General features: G+C 45.0%; 1 protein-coding gene across 1 annotated transcript in view; it reads right to left on the bottom strand.

The window, feature by feature from the left end:
• The window catches only part of DNAI4 (dynein axonemal intermediate chain 4), a 214,517-nt gene that overhangs the window by 48,107 nt on the left and 148,471 nt on the right, over positions 1 to 17,939 (bottom strand). The window contains exons 12-13 of the mRNA XM_069232482.1: positions 13,626 to 13,783; positions 2,965 to 3,089 (exon numbers count right to left, since the gene is read on the bottom strand). Of these exons, the coding sequence (XP_069088583.1) occupies positions 2,965 to 3,089; positions 13,626 to 13,783 (283 nt within the window). The remainder of the gene's footprint in view (positions 1 to 2,964; positions 3,090 to 13,625; positions 13,784 to 17,939) is intronic.

Here is a 17,939-nt window from a genome sequence, read left to right as displayed (position 1 = left end):
TGGTGATGGGTGCGAATGGTGGTTTTGAGGGTGGAGAAGTTGGTTGTGGAAGGTTCTACTCGCCATACTTTCTCAGCTTGGCGGCATTTGCGCTTGGAGTCTTGGAGTTCAGGGGTGAACCATGGGGCGTTTTTGATGTTGCGGGTGGTGATGTGTTTTCTGAGGGGGGCTAGTGTGTCTGCGCAGGTAGTGATCCATTTGGAGAGGTTGTGTGCCCCTGTATTGGGGGTCGCTGGTGTGGGGGGGGGGTTATGGGCCAGTTGGGAGTTTAGTCGTTCTGTGGAAATCTTGTCCCACATGCGGTAGGGTGTGGTGTGTTGATGGTAGTGTGTGGGGGGTTTGGTGAAGGAGAAGTGGAGGAAGTGGTGGTCAGTCCAGAGGAGTTCGGTGGTGTGGGTGTAGGCTATGCGTTGGCTTGCGGTGAAAATTGCGTCAAGCGTGTGACCTGCTGAGTGGGTGGGTGCGGTGACCAGTTGTTTGAGTCCAAGGTTGGTGAGGTTGTCTATGAGGCAGGTAGTGTTGTGGTCTTGTAGGTTTTCTAAGTGAAATTTGAAATCACTGAGGATGATGTAGTCAGTGGAGGTGAGGGCGTGCGAGCTGATGCTGTCGGCGATGGTGTCGGAGAAGGTGGGGCATGGTCCGGGTGGTCTGTAGATCAGTGTACCTCTGAGGGTGGAGTTGTTGTTAATGTGGATGAGGAAGTGCATGTGTTCAGTGTTGTTGATAGTGTCTTGGGAGCTGGTGGCGACTTTGATGGTGTCTCTGTGTAGGATGGCGATGCCACCGCCTGGCCTGTTGGGGCGATCTTTGTGTTGGAGTTTGTATCCCTTGGGGGTGGCTATGGCTATGTCGGGTTCTGAGGAGGGGTTGGTCCAGGTTTCAGTGAGGAAGGCGATGTCAGGTGAGTGTGATGTGATGAGGTCCCAGAGTTCTATGGCATGTTTGTGAAGGGAGCGGATGTTTAGGAGCAGGCAGTTGAGGTGGTTGTGGTGCATGGGGGTGTTGTTGTGGGGTGTGTTCTGGTTGTGGGCTGGTGTGCTGCGGGGTTGGTTGGTGGGGGCAGGGTGGGTGAGACTTGTGTTGGGGGGTTGTGTTTGATGAAGGTGGGGTCGCTATGGTTGGTGTGTGGTGTGAGGGATGAGGAGCAGGAGAAGTGACAGGTGTGGCAGGTGAAAGGGCCATGAGTGTGTGTGGGGCTAGATGGGGTGCATCTGGGACAGGGGCCTGGGTTGAGAGAGTGGAGGGTGAGGGGGAATAGGTGTGTCTGAGGGGGACGGGGGACTGGCGCTGGGTGCGGTCTTGGCGCGGACAGGTGCAGACAGGCTTGCCTTTGGCGCACCAGCGGCGCGGCTGCGCCGCGGCTGCCATAAGAGGAGGGGAGGGTGGGAGTGGCAGCTGGGAGGAGGGAGGGCTCAACGAATGAGAGGGCTGGGGGGGGTGGTGCCGAAGGGGATGCAGCAGCGGGAAACTAAGGCACAGAGGACGGTGAGAACAAGGGGGGAGGCGGGAGGGGCCACAGGGGGCGCAGCGGCGGGAAAACAGGAGAAGAAAGACGGATTGGTGGTGGCGCAGATGGCGGAGTGGGGACCGACCTACCTGCAGAAGCAGGGTCAAAGGTTGCTCCCTGCTACAGCGCTGCGGCTGCCATAAGAGGAGGGGAGGGTGGGAGTGGCAGCTGGGAAGAGAGAGGGCTCAACGAATGAGAGGGCTGGGGGTGTGGGGCCGCAGGGGACGCAGCGGCCGGAAACTAAGGCACAGAGGACAGTGAGAACAAGGGGGGAGGCGGGAGGGGCCACAGGGGGCGCAGCGGCGGGAAAACAGGAGAGGAAAGACGGATTGGTGGTGGCGCGGATGGCGGAGCGGGGAGCGACCTACCTGCAGAAGCAGATACTATAATTGTGTACCCGAGATCTTCATTAAACTCAGTCCTGATCTTCCTGATCAAAGATGCCTTCCCCCATTTGGTCTTTTATCAACATTTGTGATACTGCATAATTGCAAAAAGGACTTCTACATGAAGATTTTCTTTAATGTGACAGGGTATGATGTCTGTTTGCCAGATATGAATCCCCCTCATAATGTAAGTGGGTGACTAAGGAGCTCATTGCGTCTGTCTCAGATTTAGCAGCAGAGACACCAAAATGAATAAGGGGGTGGAATCACTAACTCTTGCCAGTATCCCCACACTTAAAGCAGAAATTACCAGTTATTTCCCTTGAAATGGGGAATAACATACTTGTCCAGGAATACGGAAACCACATTTTCTGTTTACCCCTTCCGGGTGAAATAATAGGCCCAAAGTTGCACCCATTTACCCACGGTTTAGAAAAGGTGGTAAATGGGAGTGGCTCTTTGTGGAGTTCTGTGGTGTGGTTCGTGTGTAGGGGGGGGATTGGGTGGGGGAGAACAGGTTTGAAGAGACCTAAGGGGAGCTTCATTTGTTGATCTCTCCCACGGTGCAAAAAGAAGATGGGAGGGGGCTGGACACTGTAGCTGCCACAAGGCTCTTGGTCGGATGTCTTCTAGCCCAGAATGTACCGGGATCCACTGTCTTCGGACCCAGTAATTCTAAAAACAGACACACAGGGTAGATTACAATGATCCGGAGTGATTATCCCACAGCAAAAGGGATACCACTCCAGGCCTTTTGTAAAGTTCACCTTAGACTATGAACTAAGTGCTAATGCTAAATAGCTATTCCATCTTGAGGTGCAGCTGCACAATGTACACATTAATTTTCCGTCAACAAAACAGGATTCAAACTATTGACACACATGTTCCATGTTAGCATAAACATAACCAGCTGTCTGCAAACTACAAAGAGCTCCTGGTTTTAGTTATCCTGCCTGGGTGTACAACAGAAACAACACGCAGTACTAGCTTACAGTGGAATAAGCTGAAATTGAAAGATAATAGTGAATTACGCATTGACGGGTAATTACAAAAGAAACATTCTTAGCTTGCCTTAGGATGAAAATCAAAACACATTCCAGGTGCCCGCCGGAAAATGAAGGCTTCAGTTTTCTTGTCTCTTTCTTGAGTGGATTTCTTGGACTTCTCTGGTCCTGTCCGCTTTATCTTCATCAGATCTAACCATACAAAGACATTGTCACTATTACATATTGAACATGTCATTGTGCGAGTGGATTGACAAAAGGTTTTCCACATATAAATGATAACAAAATATGTATTCATGTTTTTTAGATATAATACTATGTAGCAATTCCACATATCAATTATTTTTATTATTAGAGTCACAAAACACGAAGGATGGTACACAGATAAAAGCCTACAACCCTGAGGGGCTGGCAGCGTAATGCCATTAGGTAAGAAGATGTACACATCTTATGCCCACGACCAAGGTTTCAGCAGCAAGGTTTAACCACCCCCAAAAAGATAAACAAATCTCCCTCATCCCCTATTCCTTCTAACTATGTAGGTAACAGGTGGGCAGTGTGGTCAGTCATGTCTAAGGTTAACTGGTGGCAGAAGCGGTATCTCAGATTGGCTGAGAGGGGGCATAGGCTGTCGGGGAACCAGGAAAGGGCAGCAACCATAGGAGTTTCAGGTAGGTAGGGCAGGTCAAATACTCAAGTTCTGTAGATAAGATGCGGATGAAGGGGGCCCAATCTGTGGGGAAGCATTCTAACCTCTGATCTAGTGTAAGCAAAATTTTCTCTATGCCAAGAATAAACCACAACTTATGTAGCCTGGTCATATATGGAGGGCTTTTATCCATTCCCCAGAGAGTGAGAAGAACCTTGTGTGCCACACCTATTGCCAGCACCATATGTTTTCCTTGGTGTGAGTAGAGGGGAAGCGTCAGGGGGTTGGGGAGCCCAAGGATCGTGTAAGCGGGGAACCTAGGGATGGTGGTCTCAAATGCTCTGTCAATGTCATCTAGCACCTGCTCCCAGAAGCTAGTGAGTTTGGAGCAGTGCCAAAGAAGGTGGAGTATCGACCCAGTCGCTCCATAGTCCCTCCAGCACTTATTAGAGTGCCTGCGATTCCAAGCGCCAATTCTGGCTGGGGTAAAGTACCAGTAAGACACAAGCTTATATGCTGTCTCTGTGCTTGAGATGTTGTATACCATATGCCGTGATCTACGGTAGATGGCTACCCACTCCGTATCTGAGAGAGGCCTGCCAATCTCCTCCTTCCATCATTTCTGCCCTGGGGAGCAGGGATGGGATCATTCCTGCTAAAGATGGTGTACAGTTCAGAGATCGGAAGCTTATTGTTGTCCTTCTGGACTAGCCATTTTTCAAGATGCATCAAGGATCTCCCCGCATGTGGGTGAAGGAAGGCTGTAGCACCAAATGGCGGACTTAGAGGTATTGTACCCGGTCCGCTTCCTCCAAGCCATTATCAGTTTTGAGATGATCAAAGGGAATTATCCCTTGAAGGTCAAACAGGATCCGATCCATTTACAGCCCCCCCTCATGCCACCGCCTGAACCAGTCAGGGTGAAGCCCAGGAGTGAACTCTGGGTTGTTAAGAATTTGTGTCATTGGGGAAGGAAAGGTCATCAGGCCTGCTTTAACTGCCACTGTGTCCCATACACAAAAGATGGAACTTGTTATGGGGGAGTAGATTGCCCATGCCCTGTGCCTTTTAGGAAGCCAGGGTTCTTTCCAGATGTGGTCCATGACCCTGGTCCATGAAACCCAAGTGCTTCTCAGTGAGCAGTCTACCCCATTCTACCAAGAACCACAATTGCGAGGCATGGTAGTATCTCAAAAGGGAAGGCACAGCAAGGCCACCCTCGCATGTTGGCCAGCAGAGGAGTTGATTATGTAGGTGCGTTCTCAAGAGATCAGTACCGGCATGATTGGGTTAAGTCGGTGAGCTAGTAAATAATTTGGCATGAACATTGAGGAGGGATATAGGCCTACAGGACCCACATAGTGATGGATCCTTGCCCGGCTTAGGGATGACCGATATGGAAGCTTCCAGTATGGAATCTGTAAGGGATCCCGTGGTTGCAAAATAATTAAATAGCTACGTAAGAACTGGAGCTAATTTGTGGCAGAAGGTTTTGTAGAAATTAGGGGAGAAGCCATTGGGACCTGGGGACTTCATGCGCTTAAGACGGGCAATGGCAGAAATTACTTCCTCGATAAGTATAGGATTATCTAGGGAATCGGCTATTTGCGGTGGGTGTAGGGTTAGGGGTGAGATGCAAGATAGTCAGAGGAGTCCTCAGGAGTCCCTTGTGGGTCTGCATATGACGATTTGTAAAAGTTATGGAAAGCATTGCCAATCTGTGCATCTGAATGTACCTCCATAGCAGGAGTGGGGCAGATTACACAGATGGACCCAGAATGCACCTTGACTAGTAGGCAGTGAGCCAGCATTCTTCCAGGGTGGTTGCTCCAAGGTAGAAGTTCAGGCAAGCTTCTGCATACTCATCTCTGTCTAAATCTAAGCACTTGAGGTGTGAGCGTATTCACTCAAGCTCTCTCCAGACCCACAGGGCCCCAGTTCATTTATGGAACTCTAGGACTTTCAGTTCGAGAGTCTTCTGCTTCTCCTTCCAGAGAGCGTTTTCTGAGGCAGATATGGTAATAAATTCCTCTCTGACTACCAGTTTCAATGCTTCCCAAAGGGAAGATAGCACGATCTGATCATTGTCATTAGTCTGTAGGTAGTCAGCTATTGTCTTCAGTTTTGATTTGACAGTCGAGGGGGGCTGGAGTAGCGAGTCTCTCAGGCGCCATTGCAGAGTGTTCGTCCATGTGGGGCTCATGCGTACAGTGAGGGTAAGGGTGCATGGTCCGACAGTAATCTAGGAGATATGGCGGAGTCGCTAATTAGGGTCTGAATGGCAGGAGTTGCCAGCAAATATCTGGGCATAGGTTTTGTGCGCTGCTAAGTAGTGAGTGAAGTCTCTGGTGTCAGGATGATTTGCACACCAGATGTCTAGAAGCCCACAAACTCTCAGCCAGCAAAGACCTTGGGGCAAGAGCGCCCTTATTTGGTCTGAACGCTGGGTAGAGTGATTAAGGGTGTTTCCCCCAATCAGTTTAACCTTATCTGGGGTTTAAAATAATGGTGTGAGGGTGTTCAGGATTAATATCTCTTGTCAGTCATTTGGGTGTATATACTTGCTAGGGTGAATTGGAGGGTCTCTAGCCGAAGTTTGTATGCAAGGAATCAACCCTGTATCTCACTCACCTTGGAAATTATGTTGCCCCAAAATCGAGCAGATAACAAAATAGATACCCCTCCTCTTTTTGAGGAATTGGTGGAACACAGCTGTCGCTGGAACCAGCGTGATTGCATGCAGGATACATCTTTAGATAATAAATGAGTTTCCTGGAGTGGGCATATGTCACTGCCTGAGCGCTCTATGAGAGAGATGATTGCTTTCCATTTGGTAGGGTTGTTAAGGCCTCTGACGTTGAGGCTCGTAATTTTAACTTCCAGGGATGTCAGTCAAAGGGGTGCGATGAGTGCTCCAGTCAGAAGTTGGGAGAGGGAGCAGGGTTACCGTATGGTGGACCTTGCAATCAAACTAATAACACTCCCTGTCCGACATGAATCTGTACCACTGTTCTGAGTGAAGAAATAACAACCCCAACAACAATAAAATAAAGATAAAATCATATTAGAGACAACAAGTTGAAAGAGTCCATCTAGGATGATAGTCAACATAGTCGGACGCGCCAACGGACGCACCTATCCACCAAGTGGAGGATCTAAATTTGTTTTACTGTGTGAGGTGTCCTGCCCCCCATCCCCACACCCATGATGCCCTCCCCGTCTGAGACAATTAAATCATAGTGAAGGTATTCACTCTGTATCAGGGCCTTCCAGGTCTCTGAGTGCCCCCCAATAGTGTCTGAAGCACTCATTGTCTCTCTTTGGCCATAGTTGCAGGATCAGGATTGACACCATTAGGAGGGCCTTTGGTGCGCTGCCAACTGAATGTCTAGTGCTTCTTGTTATCTGAGGATCTGTCATGAATGACATTTGCATCAAGTTCCACAAAGCCAAGTATGTTGCAAGCCTCTTTGATCGATCAGACTTGGAGCACTTTCCTGTTCAAACGAAATATGTCAAAATATCAGCAGGGGGCTCAGTCTGGACTCGGGGGTGGGGGGGGACACATGGTGGACGTGGTCAAGTGTGAGGTCTGTGTCCCCCAGGACTCCCAAAAGTGTCAGAACAGGGCACCCATATATTCTCTGAGGTCAGATCTTTCTGCGTGCATCGGGACTCCCCTAATACAGACACTGTTCCTCTGTGAGTGATTTTCTGGGTCTTCAGCGTGGTTTGGAGTTCGACATGTTGTTCCTTCATGCGCAGGACTTCTTGATGTAGCCATTCCAGTCTTACGCTCCTCCATAGCAGAGACTCTATCGCCAACCTCCTCCATGTTACGTCGTACTTCTCGCAGGTCTGCAGAGAGGACCCTTTTCACTGGATGTAGGTCATCTTGGGGGGAGATGTGAAAACGGCCTCCAAGAAGGACCTTGTCACCGGCCCTTCCTTTGTCTCGTAGTAGTGGTCTGTATCCTGCGTGGGGTGTTTGCGAGAGGGTGACCAGCATTATTGACAAAGATATGTATAGTAGTACCCCGCGAGACCCGCTGGTCCTACAGGACAGGACTGAGTGTAAATAACAAGGGGGCACCTCCACGGCTCCTTGCCCTTAGGGGTGTTTGTTGCAGCTAGTAATGTGCAGATGAGTAACTAGGTTTCGTTTCTGAAGTGACAGTCACTGTCTGGCTAAGCTTCTACAGCCAAGTGGAAAGAGCCAAATTGATTGCACATTGGGGGGGTTAACAGGGTGCAGGATGTTAGCCCCCGGGTAGGGTGCTCAATGCAATACCAGCCTCCCCCACACACCCCCACCCAGGGGAAGCAAGTCAGAGGCTGGTGCAGGACAGTGAGCGAGCTGATGGACTATGGTGCTCCAATGTAGCATCAAGAGTCAGTGGCTGATGTGGCTCCGGTCTCCTTGGAGCTGTACTCTGCCCCCCTGGTTTGGCAGGCCAGGGGGAAGTTTTACTTCTTCCTTGGTGGTGCAAGACTATGTAGGTAATACCAGACCAGGGGCAGGAGGGGCAGAAGTGAAGGGAAGAGCACTGTCCTCTCCCCCTCCCCCCCTCAGCTGGCAGAAGAGGCCCCAGGTGTCGCCACACACCTATCATCTACTCCAGTCACAGTAGCAGGCCTGAGGCCGGTTCTCTTCTTGCCTTGGATGCCCCGTGGAAGTCATGACTGCTCAAAAAATCAGCCCTGCAGAGGAGCCTTTCGCCCTGGCCAGGGGCTGCACAGGAGGCCCCAGGCGCGATTCACCTGGTCTATCAGGTCAGGATGGGCCCGGCTGAGCTGCTGATGATCCCCTCTCCGCAGCATCAGCCATCTTAGCGCTCGGTGCGGCCTCGAAGTTCTTCAGATCTTGGGTGCAGGTGCCAATTCAGGGTTGCTGTGGCAGCTGACAGGATCAGACACATCAGTGTAGGAGCGGAGATGTCAGGCGGTTGGGGAATCTGAGCAGAAAAGGCGAGAAGGGTGCTACAGGTCGCTAAAGATCAGCAGGAATGGAGAGACAGGAGAAAGCATTTCACCCGTCCACCATTTTGGCCAGGCCAGCATTTACCAATTCTAAATCAGCCATAAAGTTGTTTCGTTGCCTTTTTTAATTCATCTTTCTTCCCAGTACTTCTTTAAGAACCTATTCTAGCATCCAAGGAAACTCTTATCAAAATGCTTGAAAGTGACTTGTATTTATACTAGGCGCACTAGCTAAACATTACAATATATTTGATAATTTTAAAAATCAATCCAATACAAGGATAATAAAAAAATATTTTTAGATAATTTGCACCAATTATGTATTAACAGATCCAAAACACTCAGGTGAAAATAATATTTACGCCAGATATCTGGTGTGTTTTTGCTCCTGATTATGATCTTCGTGGTAAATAATGTAAGCATTTTTTTGCATCTATTTTGCTCGTGTTTTTACTCCTTGCACTGTTTTGCATATGTGTTATCACCAGCTAAAAGAATACAAACTGCCTATGCAGAAGGTCAATTTGTGATGAGCGCCTAGTGGGAGCAATTTCTAAAAATCAATAAAAGGCTGTCTCTGCCCTTTACATAGAGGTCTAAATAACCCTTTTGAAGAGGGCTTTAAGTAGGGCAGGTACTTCTGGGTCTCAGACCTGATAGTAAAATAAAAACGACTTTAAAATGGATCCCTGTCGGGGTCTATACTCCTGTCCTTCATTTTACTGGCAAAACTACTGAATGATTTCTCAACAATGAGGACTGTAAAAACCCTTGTTCTTCCGTGGTAGCGATGCAATCTCTATTTACATTTCACATGTCTTACTTCATCTTGCAGTCTGTAGTGTGTTGTATATATTCATTGTTGTTATTTTCTCAATGTTTATCTTAAGTTGTAGCTTTTGCTGCACTCATTGTATTTCCCATGAATTAGTTGGTATGCTCCCTTTTCTCTCCCCTCTGTCTCTGTTCTGCTTAGTATCTCCGGAATGTGAAATGTTAAGAGACTGGCAGGATCTGAGTGAAGGATGCAGTGTATCTTGATGGTGGATGAAGTTTTCTTTCCTTGGAGTTATGTGGAAATAAACTGGTATCTCACACCACCCTACGGCTGTTCTATCTTGCTTCCCTGCAGTAGATTACTTGGAGTCACTACACAGACCTTAGGAATATTTGCTTTTGTGGTTGTACTTTTGTAGTTTTTTCATGCAACAGAGATCTCTTTTGTGGTGCATATTTTCAACTTAGTTGCCCCCCAGGTGTCTGAGTGAGTTCAGTTTCTGGGTGTTACATGTTCAGAACAGAAATAAATGCAATTCTTCTAATTATTTAAATCAAAATCATGTTATTCATTTATATGACACAGCAAAAGGCATGTACAAGCCAATAGATCTGCCTTATCTGTATTATGTGTTGTTTGTGTGTGACATGTCTAGGGGCAAAAGCAGAAAACCCATATAGAGGCACTCACAAACTGCGAAATCCAAAGCAAATCGAAGGATAGCATTAACATCACCTTCAAAAGGATCTCAGGAGCTGGCCTTAAACCATGATTCAAAGGTTGACCATCTACTGGAGTAAATGTTCCTAATGGATAGTTACTTGCTAGCAAGTTCATCATCTATTATGCATCCAAAATTAACTTGGCTAGGGTTAACTGTTCAAGAGCCATGCCTGGAGGTTTAGTGATTTCAGATTTATATGAAACAACTCTGTGTTCTGGACCAGAATCTACTTCTCACTTGAGAGGTGCCAAGAAGAATCTTGCACCAACTGAAACAGACCAGGATACCACAGTCTCATCTCCCTGCCTAGTCCAGGATTACTAAGAAACTTTGGCCTTGTGAAGTCTGATTCTCAGAAGAACTGCTTTACTCAAAAATGTTAGTGGACACACATAATGGAGGCTGGATTCCACAGAATCGTGAACATATTCTTGAGGAATTGGCTTGCAATTTGTTTGAGCAAAAAAGATAGCCTCTCATCTTGGACACAGATGCGTTTTGGTGCTGCTCCCATTCATGATTTGCTTGCAGCATCTAATGCTCTTTCCCTGCTGGGTATAGTGCTCATAGCCCAATGTACCTACCCCGGTTACTGCTCTGAATGGCTATAGTATCTTAGCAAGGGAGTAGATAACTCACTGCTTCTTGTTTCCTGAGATAATACATTGCACTAGGCTTGCCAGTCAAAATCGGAGCAATGTTAAGATCACGTTTTTAGACTCTCTGGGAAGATACCTCACTGTAAAAATTGATGAATCAATTTAGGCAAACTTGTGGCCATTTGATTTTCAACCAGATCTGCAAGAGAGCATGATATCCCAAATCTGCATGTTTAACGTTTTTACAAGTCTGTTGACTTTTCTACTCATACAATTTGTAAAAATAATTGAGGCGAATTGGCCTCTGGTCCTTTTGCATCTAGTTGCTTTTCCATACTTTAGGTTTCAGGTAGAACTTGCTCTATTGCCCTTCAGATATTCAGAAACTTTTCTATAAAGAAATGATTGAATGTTTCTTCGGTATGCTAATAGAGGAACCAGACGCGGAAGCGTGCATGATAGATCCGCAAATGACAACAATGTGTACAGATGCTTTTTTGTATTGTTATTGGAGTATATTTATATATATTTTATTCTCAACGAAGATTGACTTGCTAAACCTGAAGTGCCAATTTTAGTTTCTCCAGGCTGACGCTTGTTTGTGTTTTGTCATTTTAGTTTGTAATTTAGGACAACTTCTGTTACACTTGCTAAAATGAAGTTAGGCCACGGTGGGAAGGATTTCTGATTTAGTTTTTGTTTTTAAGAGGAGCAGCTTCATCACGTTTCCCCTTATTCTTTTAAGGAAGAAACTACTGATTTCGATTTACATTTCCTTCTCTTACCCTGGCAAGCTGCCAGAGAAACAAATGACTGTGTAGTCTTTACTAAAGATATAGAAACACTTGTTTGAATTACATTTTAAGGCTGAACATGAACATATAAGCTCACATCTTGATTGCTTCTTCAAGCCCAAGAGCAAGCACATCGCACAGCGTTATAGGACATAATTGTGCAACTTATCGAAGGAATCTTGGTGATCTTAACTCTATAGAACATTCTAATTTAATAGGAAACACATGGAATCAGTTCCTGATTATTATAAATAAACGGGCCAGGCACATGTATTGGAGGAATTAAGGCCTATTAGACCCTCTCTGCACACACCAAACACTCACAGATTAAACTACCTGAATTGGCGATACAGATCAACATAACAGGTAGAGGCACATAGAAGGATCGGATTAAGTTCCTCTCACAAACCTACCACCTCGGTGGTCTCAGCATAAGGCGTTTCAGACATCAGTTTGCAATCTCATATCCTAGCATGTACAACTCAGGGAGTCATCCTTCAGGGATTGATGCATTTATTGGGGTCACATCGTGCAACTTTAAATGCTGATACAGCCCTCTGAAACCCCCAACCCACACATCCATTTGTCCTAAGTCACGATCTAAGTGTTAAATATTCCATTGCCATGCTTCATCATTTCAAAGCCAAACCTATTGGTATAACCAATGCTTGTTTTGTTTATTCTTTTTTCCTCCACCAGGAAAATATTTCTTCCCCTGTGAAACTCTTCCCCTGTCAGCTCCACCAGGTTTTCTGGGGTGTTCCCTTTTCATGCTCACCCTGGAAATAGATTTACTCCGATCACTGACTGGAGTAAATGTTAACTGTTTTCCTGATGGGAATGAATAAGAAACGTAGATGTGCAGAAACCTTCTGGGCATTGCCCCCTGGAAACTCCCACTCCTCACATATAGTAATTTACTCACACAAATATATTTGTATGAATAAGTGATACGAGTGTAAAACCAACATTTGCAAATTACATAACTGGTTTTACTTACTTGTAAATTAAAATTACAAGTGCAAATAGCTTTGTGAAGAAGGCCTTCCCTCTAAACCTGTGTTTAGATCAGATGCAAGAGGTTTTGACTTACGAGCAAAAATGTAGATAAATCAGACATGAATGCTAAACATGAAGATATTTCGCATGAGACTTGTTCAACTATATTCACACCCAAGAATATTGTTAACATAAGTGTGAATATGGAACTGTACAGAATAATTCACGCACAATGACGGTGGGCTGAGGAAAATTATCATCTTTATTATATAGATACTACAATATACCTTAGAAAAATAGCATATATTACATGTTTGGGTGTTTTAATTGCACGTAATGCAGTGGTATAGCAATATGTATATAGCAGAGAGTTCTGTGAAATATGGTAAATATTTCACAGTTCCTTGGGAAGTATACATAATGACAGATCCTTAACCACGCTGTAGAACTTAACTATTGTTGCGGCTACTGGAATTATATGGCATGGAGGACAAACTCATCTAGCGAGGTTATCTAAAGGTTATCTAAATTATGCTGTTGAAATGTAAGTTATGTAGCACATTTTCGGACAGTACTATTTTAATCCATGACCCTCACCATTGACCACTCCTTAACAATTTGTTCATGAAATGTTATCAAAACCTACATTTTCTAATTGCTATCAGTGCCTATTGTTAGCTGCACTATGAAGAAAACATTTTTCAAGCTAACGAACCAAAAATAAACAAGCAGTATAAAAAGTGCATATACTGTCCCTTGTGTAATAATTGTCCTATTTTGCCATTTCTGGCTTCTGGTGGGCATTAGAAACTACTACCCTTTGGCTTTCTGGTTTAAGATGGGTATCCCCAGTACGCCTCAATGACAATATTGTACTATATTACATGGTTATCCACGATGTATTCACTATTTTCTCTCTTGAAATAGATAGACCGACAGCTGACAGCGAAACAGAGACATCTAGACAGACAGACAACTAGGCAGACAAACAGCTAGACAGACAGACATCTAGGCAGACAGAAAAAACAGCTAGACAGACAGACAACTAGGCAAACGACTTGGCAGACAGACAACTAGGCAAACAGACAGATAACTAGGCAGACAGACAACTAAGCAGACAGACCGAGAGATACAGCTAGACATACAACTCGACAGACAGCCAGAGATAGATACACTTTTTACAATACCGTCAAAGGCGGACTTACCAGTGGAGTCTAATCCTTTCCTCATGTACCACCTCGTTATTCTGCCATCTGCAGAGACAGAGATCAGCATTTCGCCCTTGTCTTCTCCGAGAGTGCATCTGTCCTGGTCCAGCCACTTCAGCTGCCAAACAGGACTTGTATGTTTGCCGGGGCTTTGACTAAAATAAATTGAGAGGAGGCAACTAGTGTCAACTGTGTAGTTTGTGAAGCCTGTTAATCTTTAAAACTGAACAAAAAGCACATGCTTTTAGTGTGTTCAACATAATTTAGCACAATCATAAGTTACATCGAATTTACAGAATTCTTTCAATATATTTATGGTTTTACTGGTTGAAGTGCTTTGAGACTGCCCATAGACGTAAAGGCCATGCCAGTTTTATCAGATTGTTGCAGTGAGAGCCCAGTTTGAGAAAATTTAGGACCTTGGGTGTCAGGTTGTCTATCAGGACACATACCCATTTGCCCCTGAAATGAACAACAATGACCGAAAAGCATATAATAACTGAATTCAGTTTTATTATTAATGGCCTTGTTCATACAACAAGACGCCTATTCTAAGTTTTTGGAAATCCATATTTAGCAGATAATGCAGTTATTGTCAAATTAGGTTTTTAAGATGTGCTAGTTTCACATTTTTGCTAAAACCTGGAGGTATATATCCAAGGAAAATGGCCCAGAATGTGGGAACTGCATGTGCAAATCTGTGCATAAACACTGATTTCTGCTGTAACTTCCCATTCCCCAGGAGGGAACTTGGAATAGTGCGGAAATACCACACTTACACACCTCATAGTATCGGAAGCGCCTTGTTGAGTATTACCACATCAAAAGTCACATGTCACTTGGAATAAGGGCCTAAGAGTCGTGGGCAGAATCCACATGCCCAGGACCCATATTTACTGAACACTGCCATAAGCCTGGGGATCCATTATAGTGTATGTACATGATGTCTACTCATTATAAAAACCCACTATCCTGGAGGGGCAATTGAAACTAGCACTGTACCTCATGCCACATCAGTGACTACATAAACAATTCTACATGTGAACCATGTGACCCTTATACTCTGTATTAAAACTACTGGTAAACTGGGGGACAGCTCATCACTAGTAAGGCAAAGTGGAAGAATTGGGTTTTAAGAGTTTAAGGACAAAAAATCCTGCATCTGGCTCAATTCAATAGTATTGCTTAAACATTTTAGGCCTGTCTGGAAATAAGCAGTGACTGGACTTTAGGCACACTGGTGATTCCAACTTTTATAAGCAACAACATGTCTTGTAAAGGTTGGTGCAGCTATCAGATCAGGATAAGACATCTCATGCCTGAGGGCCAATATATGGGATAATTTTCCCAGGATCAGTAGACGGTCTAAAGACCTACCTATTCCCATCCAGTCAAAGAGAAGCACCAATAGACAAGTTTAGCTTTCTGGAAGATTCGGACCGCCTAAGTGTGGGCAAAAGACCCTCAAAACAAGGAGCCATTAGAGACAACCACAATTTACCCTCTCTAATGTAGATGGGGAAGCAGAGTAGTGGAAACATATGTAGTTGCAGTGGGGCTCTTCTGAACAGGATTCTGGAGTAACTAGTTGCCACTACCAGATGTTCAGAAATGTTCCACACACCACATCTCCAGATACAACACTAAGCAGTCTCCATCTGAGAGAGGGAATAGGACTGCTTTTACCCAGAGCCAACCAACCTTGGTAGTGCAAAGGAATGCTCACAGATAGAGGATGGATGCCAGATAAATCATGATACCAGAGTCACAGTGTTATGACCATGCATTTACATGGTACGTTTTCCAAAGTCTCACAACCACTCCACAAACAATATCTGTTTCCAGACCACAGCGGAGATCAAAAGCACTTTGGATCTAGATTGATTCACAGATGTTGGCTCTTGAAAAGAACCTGGATCCTGAAGTAGAGCAGTACATATCATCAACCCATGAAACGTCTAACAGTAGTAAAATTCACATTGTTGCCAGAATGAGCGGTGCACGCCATACTTAGTGGTCACAAATGTCCATCAAGAAGTCTATGTGGCATGTGTAACTAGTCAGGCTAAATGTTTGTCATAAATCCTGGCTGGTGCCCAGCAAGAAATATTTTTGCCACTACCATTAAATAAATCCTTCACTAAGCAAAGGCAGAATTAGAGTGCCTAGGTTCTTTTGCACGCAGCGGGCATTGTTGGGAGGAAGGACTAGTGCCCATCGCAAATAGGCAAGAACAGATGATGCACCAACTCACCAAAAGGTCAAGTATCAATGTGAGGAGAGAAGTGTGGACTATATATGGATGACTCAACACTGAGTGGAGAAGATGCTCCTTTTACTAAGGGTCATATTAATATGAACATCAACCTACCCACTTTCATCAGGGCTGTCTGACAATGTAAGAAGTGTCCTGCTGTAACTGGGCATCTGAATAATGTCGAGAAAAAGAGGACTTTTAGCATTTAAGATGTTTAAACATTCTGGAGAGCGATTAACCAAGTGAGGCATGTTAATAACGTGAAAGGAGATGCTGCTGCTTCTGTTGGGCACCTTAATTGTCCAAAAAGGAGAGCTATCTAAACACTCCAAAGAATAAATCTGCCCCACTAGAAGGGCATGAGATAAAGCGAAGAGAAGGTATTGTAATAATGAGTAACAAGTGACCTGATGAAGGAAACCCAGATGAGCTTACTTGAGTCATATATCTCAGTAAAAAGAAGAGAGGTGCACCATGTAGAGTGTCTTTAGGAAAGAGAGACGTCCCTGAATTCAGCAGAGGAATGAGGACATTAGCCCATTTTCTTTGGGGTGTTGTAATAAGGTGCAAAAAGATAAACGCATGTCAGTAATGTGCCATAAGAGAAGGAGGTAATTGTTTGCTTCTGGAGGACTTCTCAGGAAGAGGAAGAGATGCAACAGCTTCAGCAACAGGTAGGGTTTCTTAATAAGGGACAGAGAAACACGCCTGCATGCTACAGCAAATCTGACTTTCAGTAATACACTAATATTGCTGTTGCCGTCTGCATAGCACTACATATTACAGCAGTACTCCTAAGGACACTGTACCATTATACATTCATAATTGCCTTCTGGTGGTGTTAGATCACTGAAGACTGTAGGGCTGATGTGGCCTGATCTGGAGCCTGTGCCTAGCAACACATCCATGATTTCCAGGCTCGTGTGCTTAATTTACCCATACATGGTACTGACTCCATATTATCAGTCACATCCACTAGAGCGTGTCTGTAGAGCCTGGACACCCTGAGCAGATCATCTCACCAGAGCTACCATTTCTGCAGTAAAAGGGAGGGACAGGCTCTGGACCGCTCGCTGGAGTGAGAGATGGAAATTAGAGAACAGGCTGCCAAGAAGGTCACCATTCTGGTATGGCATTGTGCCCTCAACAATGAAGGCTGAACCACACTTTAGAAAATACAAACTTGTTGAGTATCAAACAGAGGTTTGAATACTCCCACAGCAGAGACGAGGTCTGCCAGGCATCAACTCCTAAAAACTACAGTGAGAGGAAGGTGGGGCTCAAGAAAGTAGGGAACAGCAGTTTGATAATCAGGCTTCGCCTCAGGGTACTTTCCATGAGGATGGGGAAATTTACTTGGTACCACTAGAGCACTGGAAACATGTCTCAAAAGGAGCACCAGGAATAGCAGGTCAAGTTATCATCTGAATCGCTTATCCACTTGACTGCTTCAGTAGGAAAGGAAGTGCTTCCCATGATACTGGCAATTTAGTTCAAAAACATGCATAAGTAGTGCATGTTAAAGATCATCTATTCTTGAAGCACATAAAATAAACTCTTGCTTAACTGGCACACTGCAAATTGGCCTTCTGCAGGCTCACAGTACTGAAACCGCTCTGCTCAGGGTTACAGTTGAGCTTTGTGGATAAAAGAGGTACAGTTGCTTTGATTCTGCTGGATCCAAGCACTGCTTTGGACACTGTATCTGCTAGCCCAGGTAGTAGTAATTTTTTTATTAATACGAGTGTTCATGTATTCTGAATAAGGGGTTTGTGTAGAAAATATCATAACGTAGAAAAATAATGCACACGTTTGAAAATGTGATTACGATGAGTGGCCGCCAATGTTCACAAAGTGTACTTACTAGTAGTTAATATTGTGAAATGTTGAATATATGTTTGACTAAAGTAGTAATATGTCATAGTAAAGGTTATGTGTTATGTTTTAGCTTTATTAATAGTAGGCCTTGACTTAGCGGAAGTCTTTGCCTAGTTGCCAGGCCTCATGTCAAAGCTGTCTTTCTTAACGTTTAATAAATGGCTTTCCTAGAGAGA

This window comes from Pleurodeles waltl, chromosome 4_2 (assembly GCF_031143425.1).
Source record: "Pleurodeles waltl isolate 20211129_DDA chromosome 4_2, aPleWal1.hap1.20221129, whole genome shotgun sequence".
NCBI lineage: Eukaryota > Metazoa > Chordata > Amphibia > Caudata > Salamandridae > Pleurodeles > Pleurodeles waltl.
The sequence above is the reverse complement of the archived record's forward strand: the minus strand, read 5'-3'. Positions and strand labels throughout refer to the sequence as shown.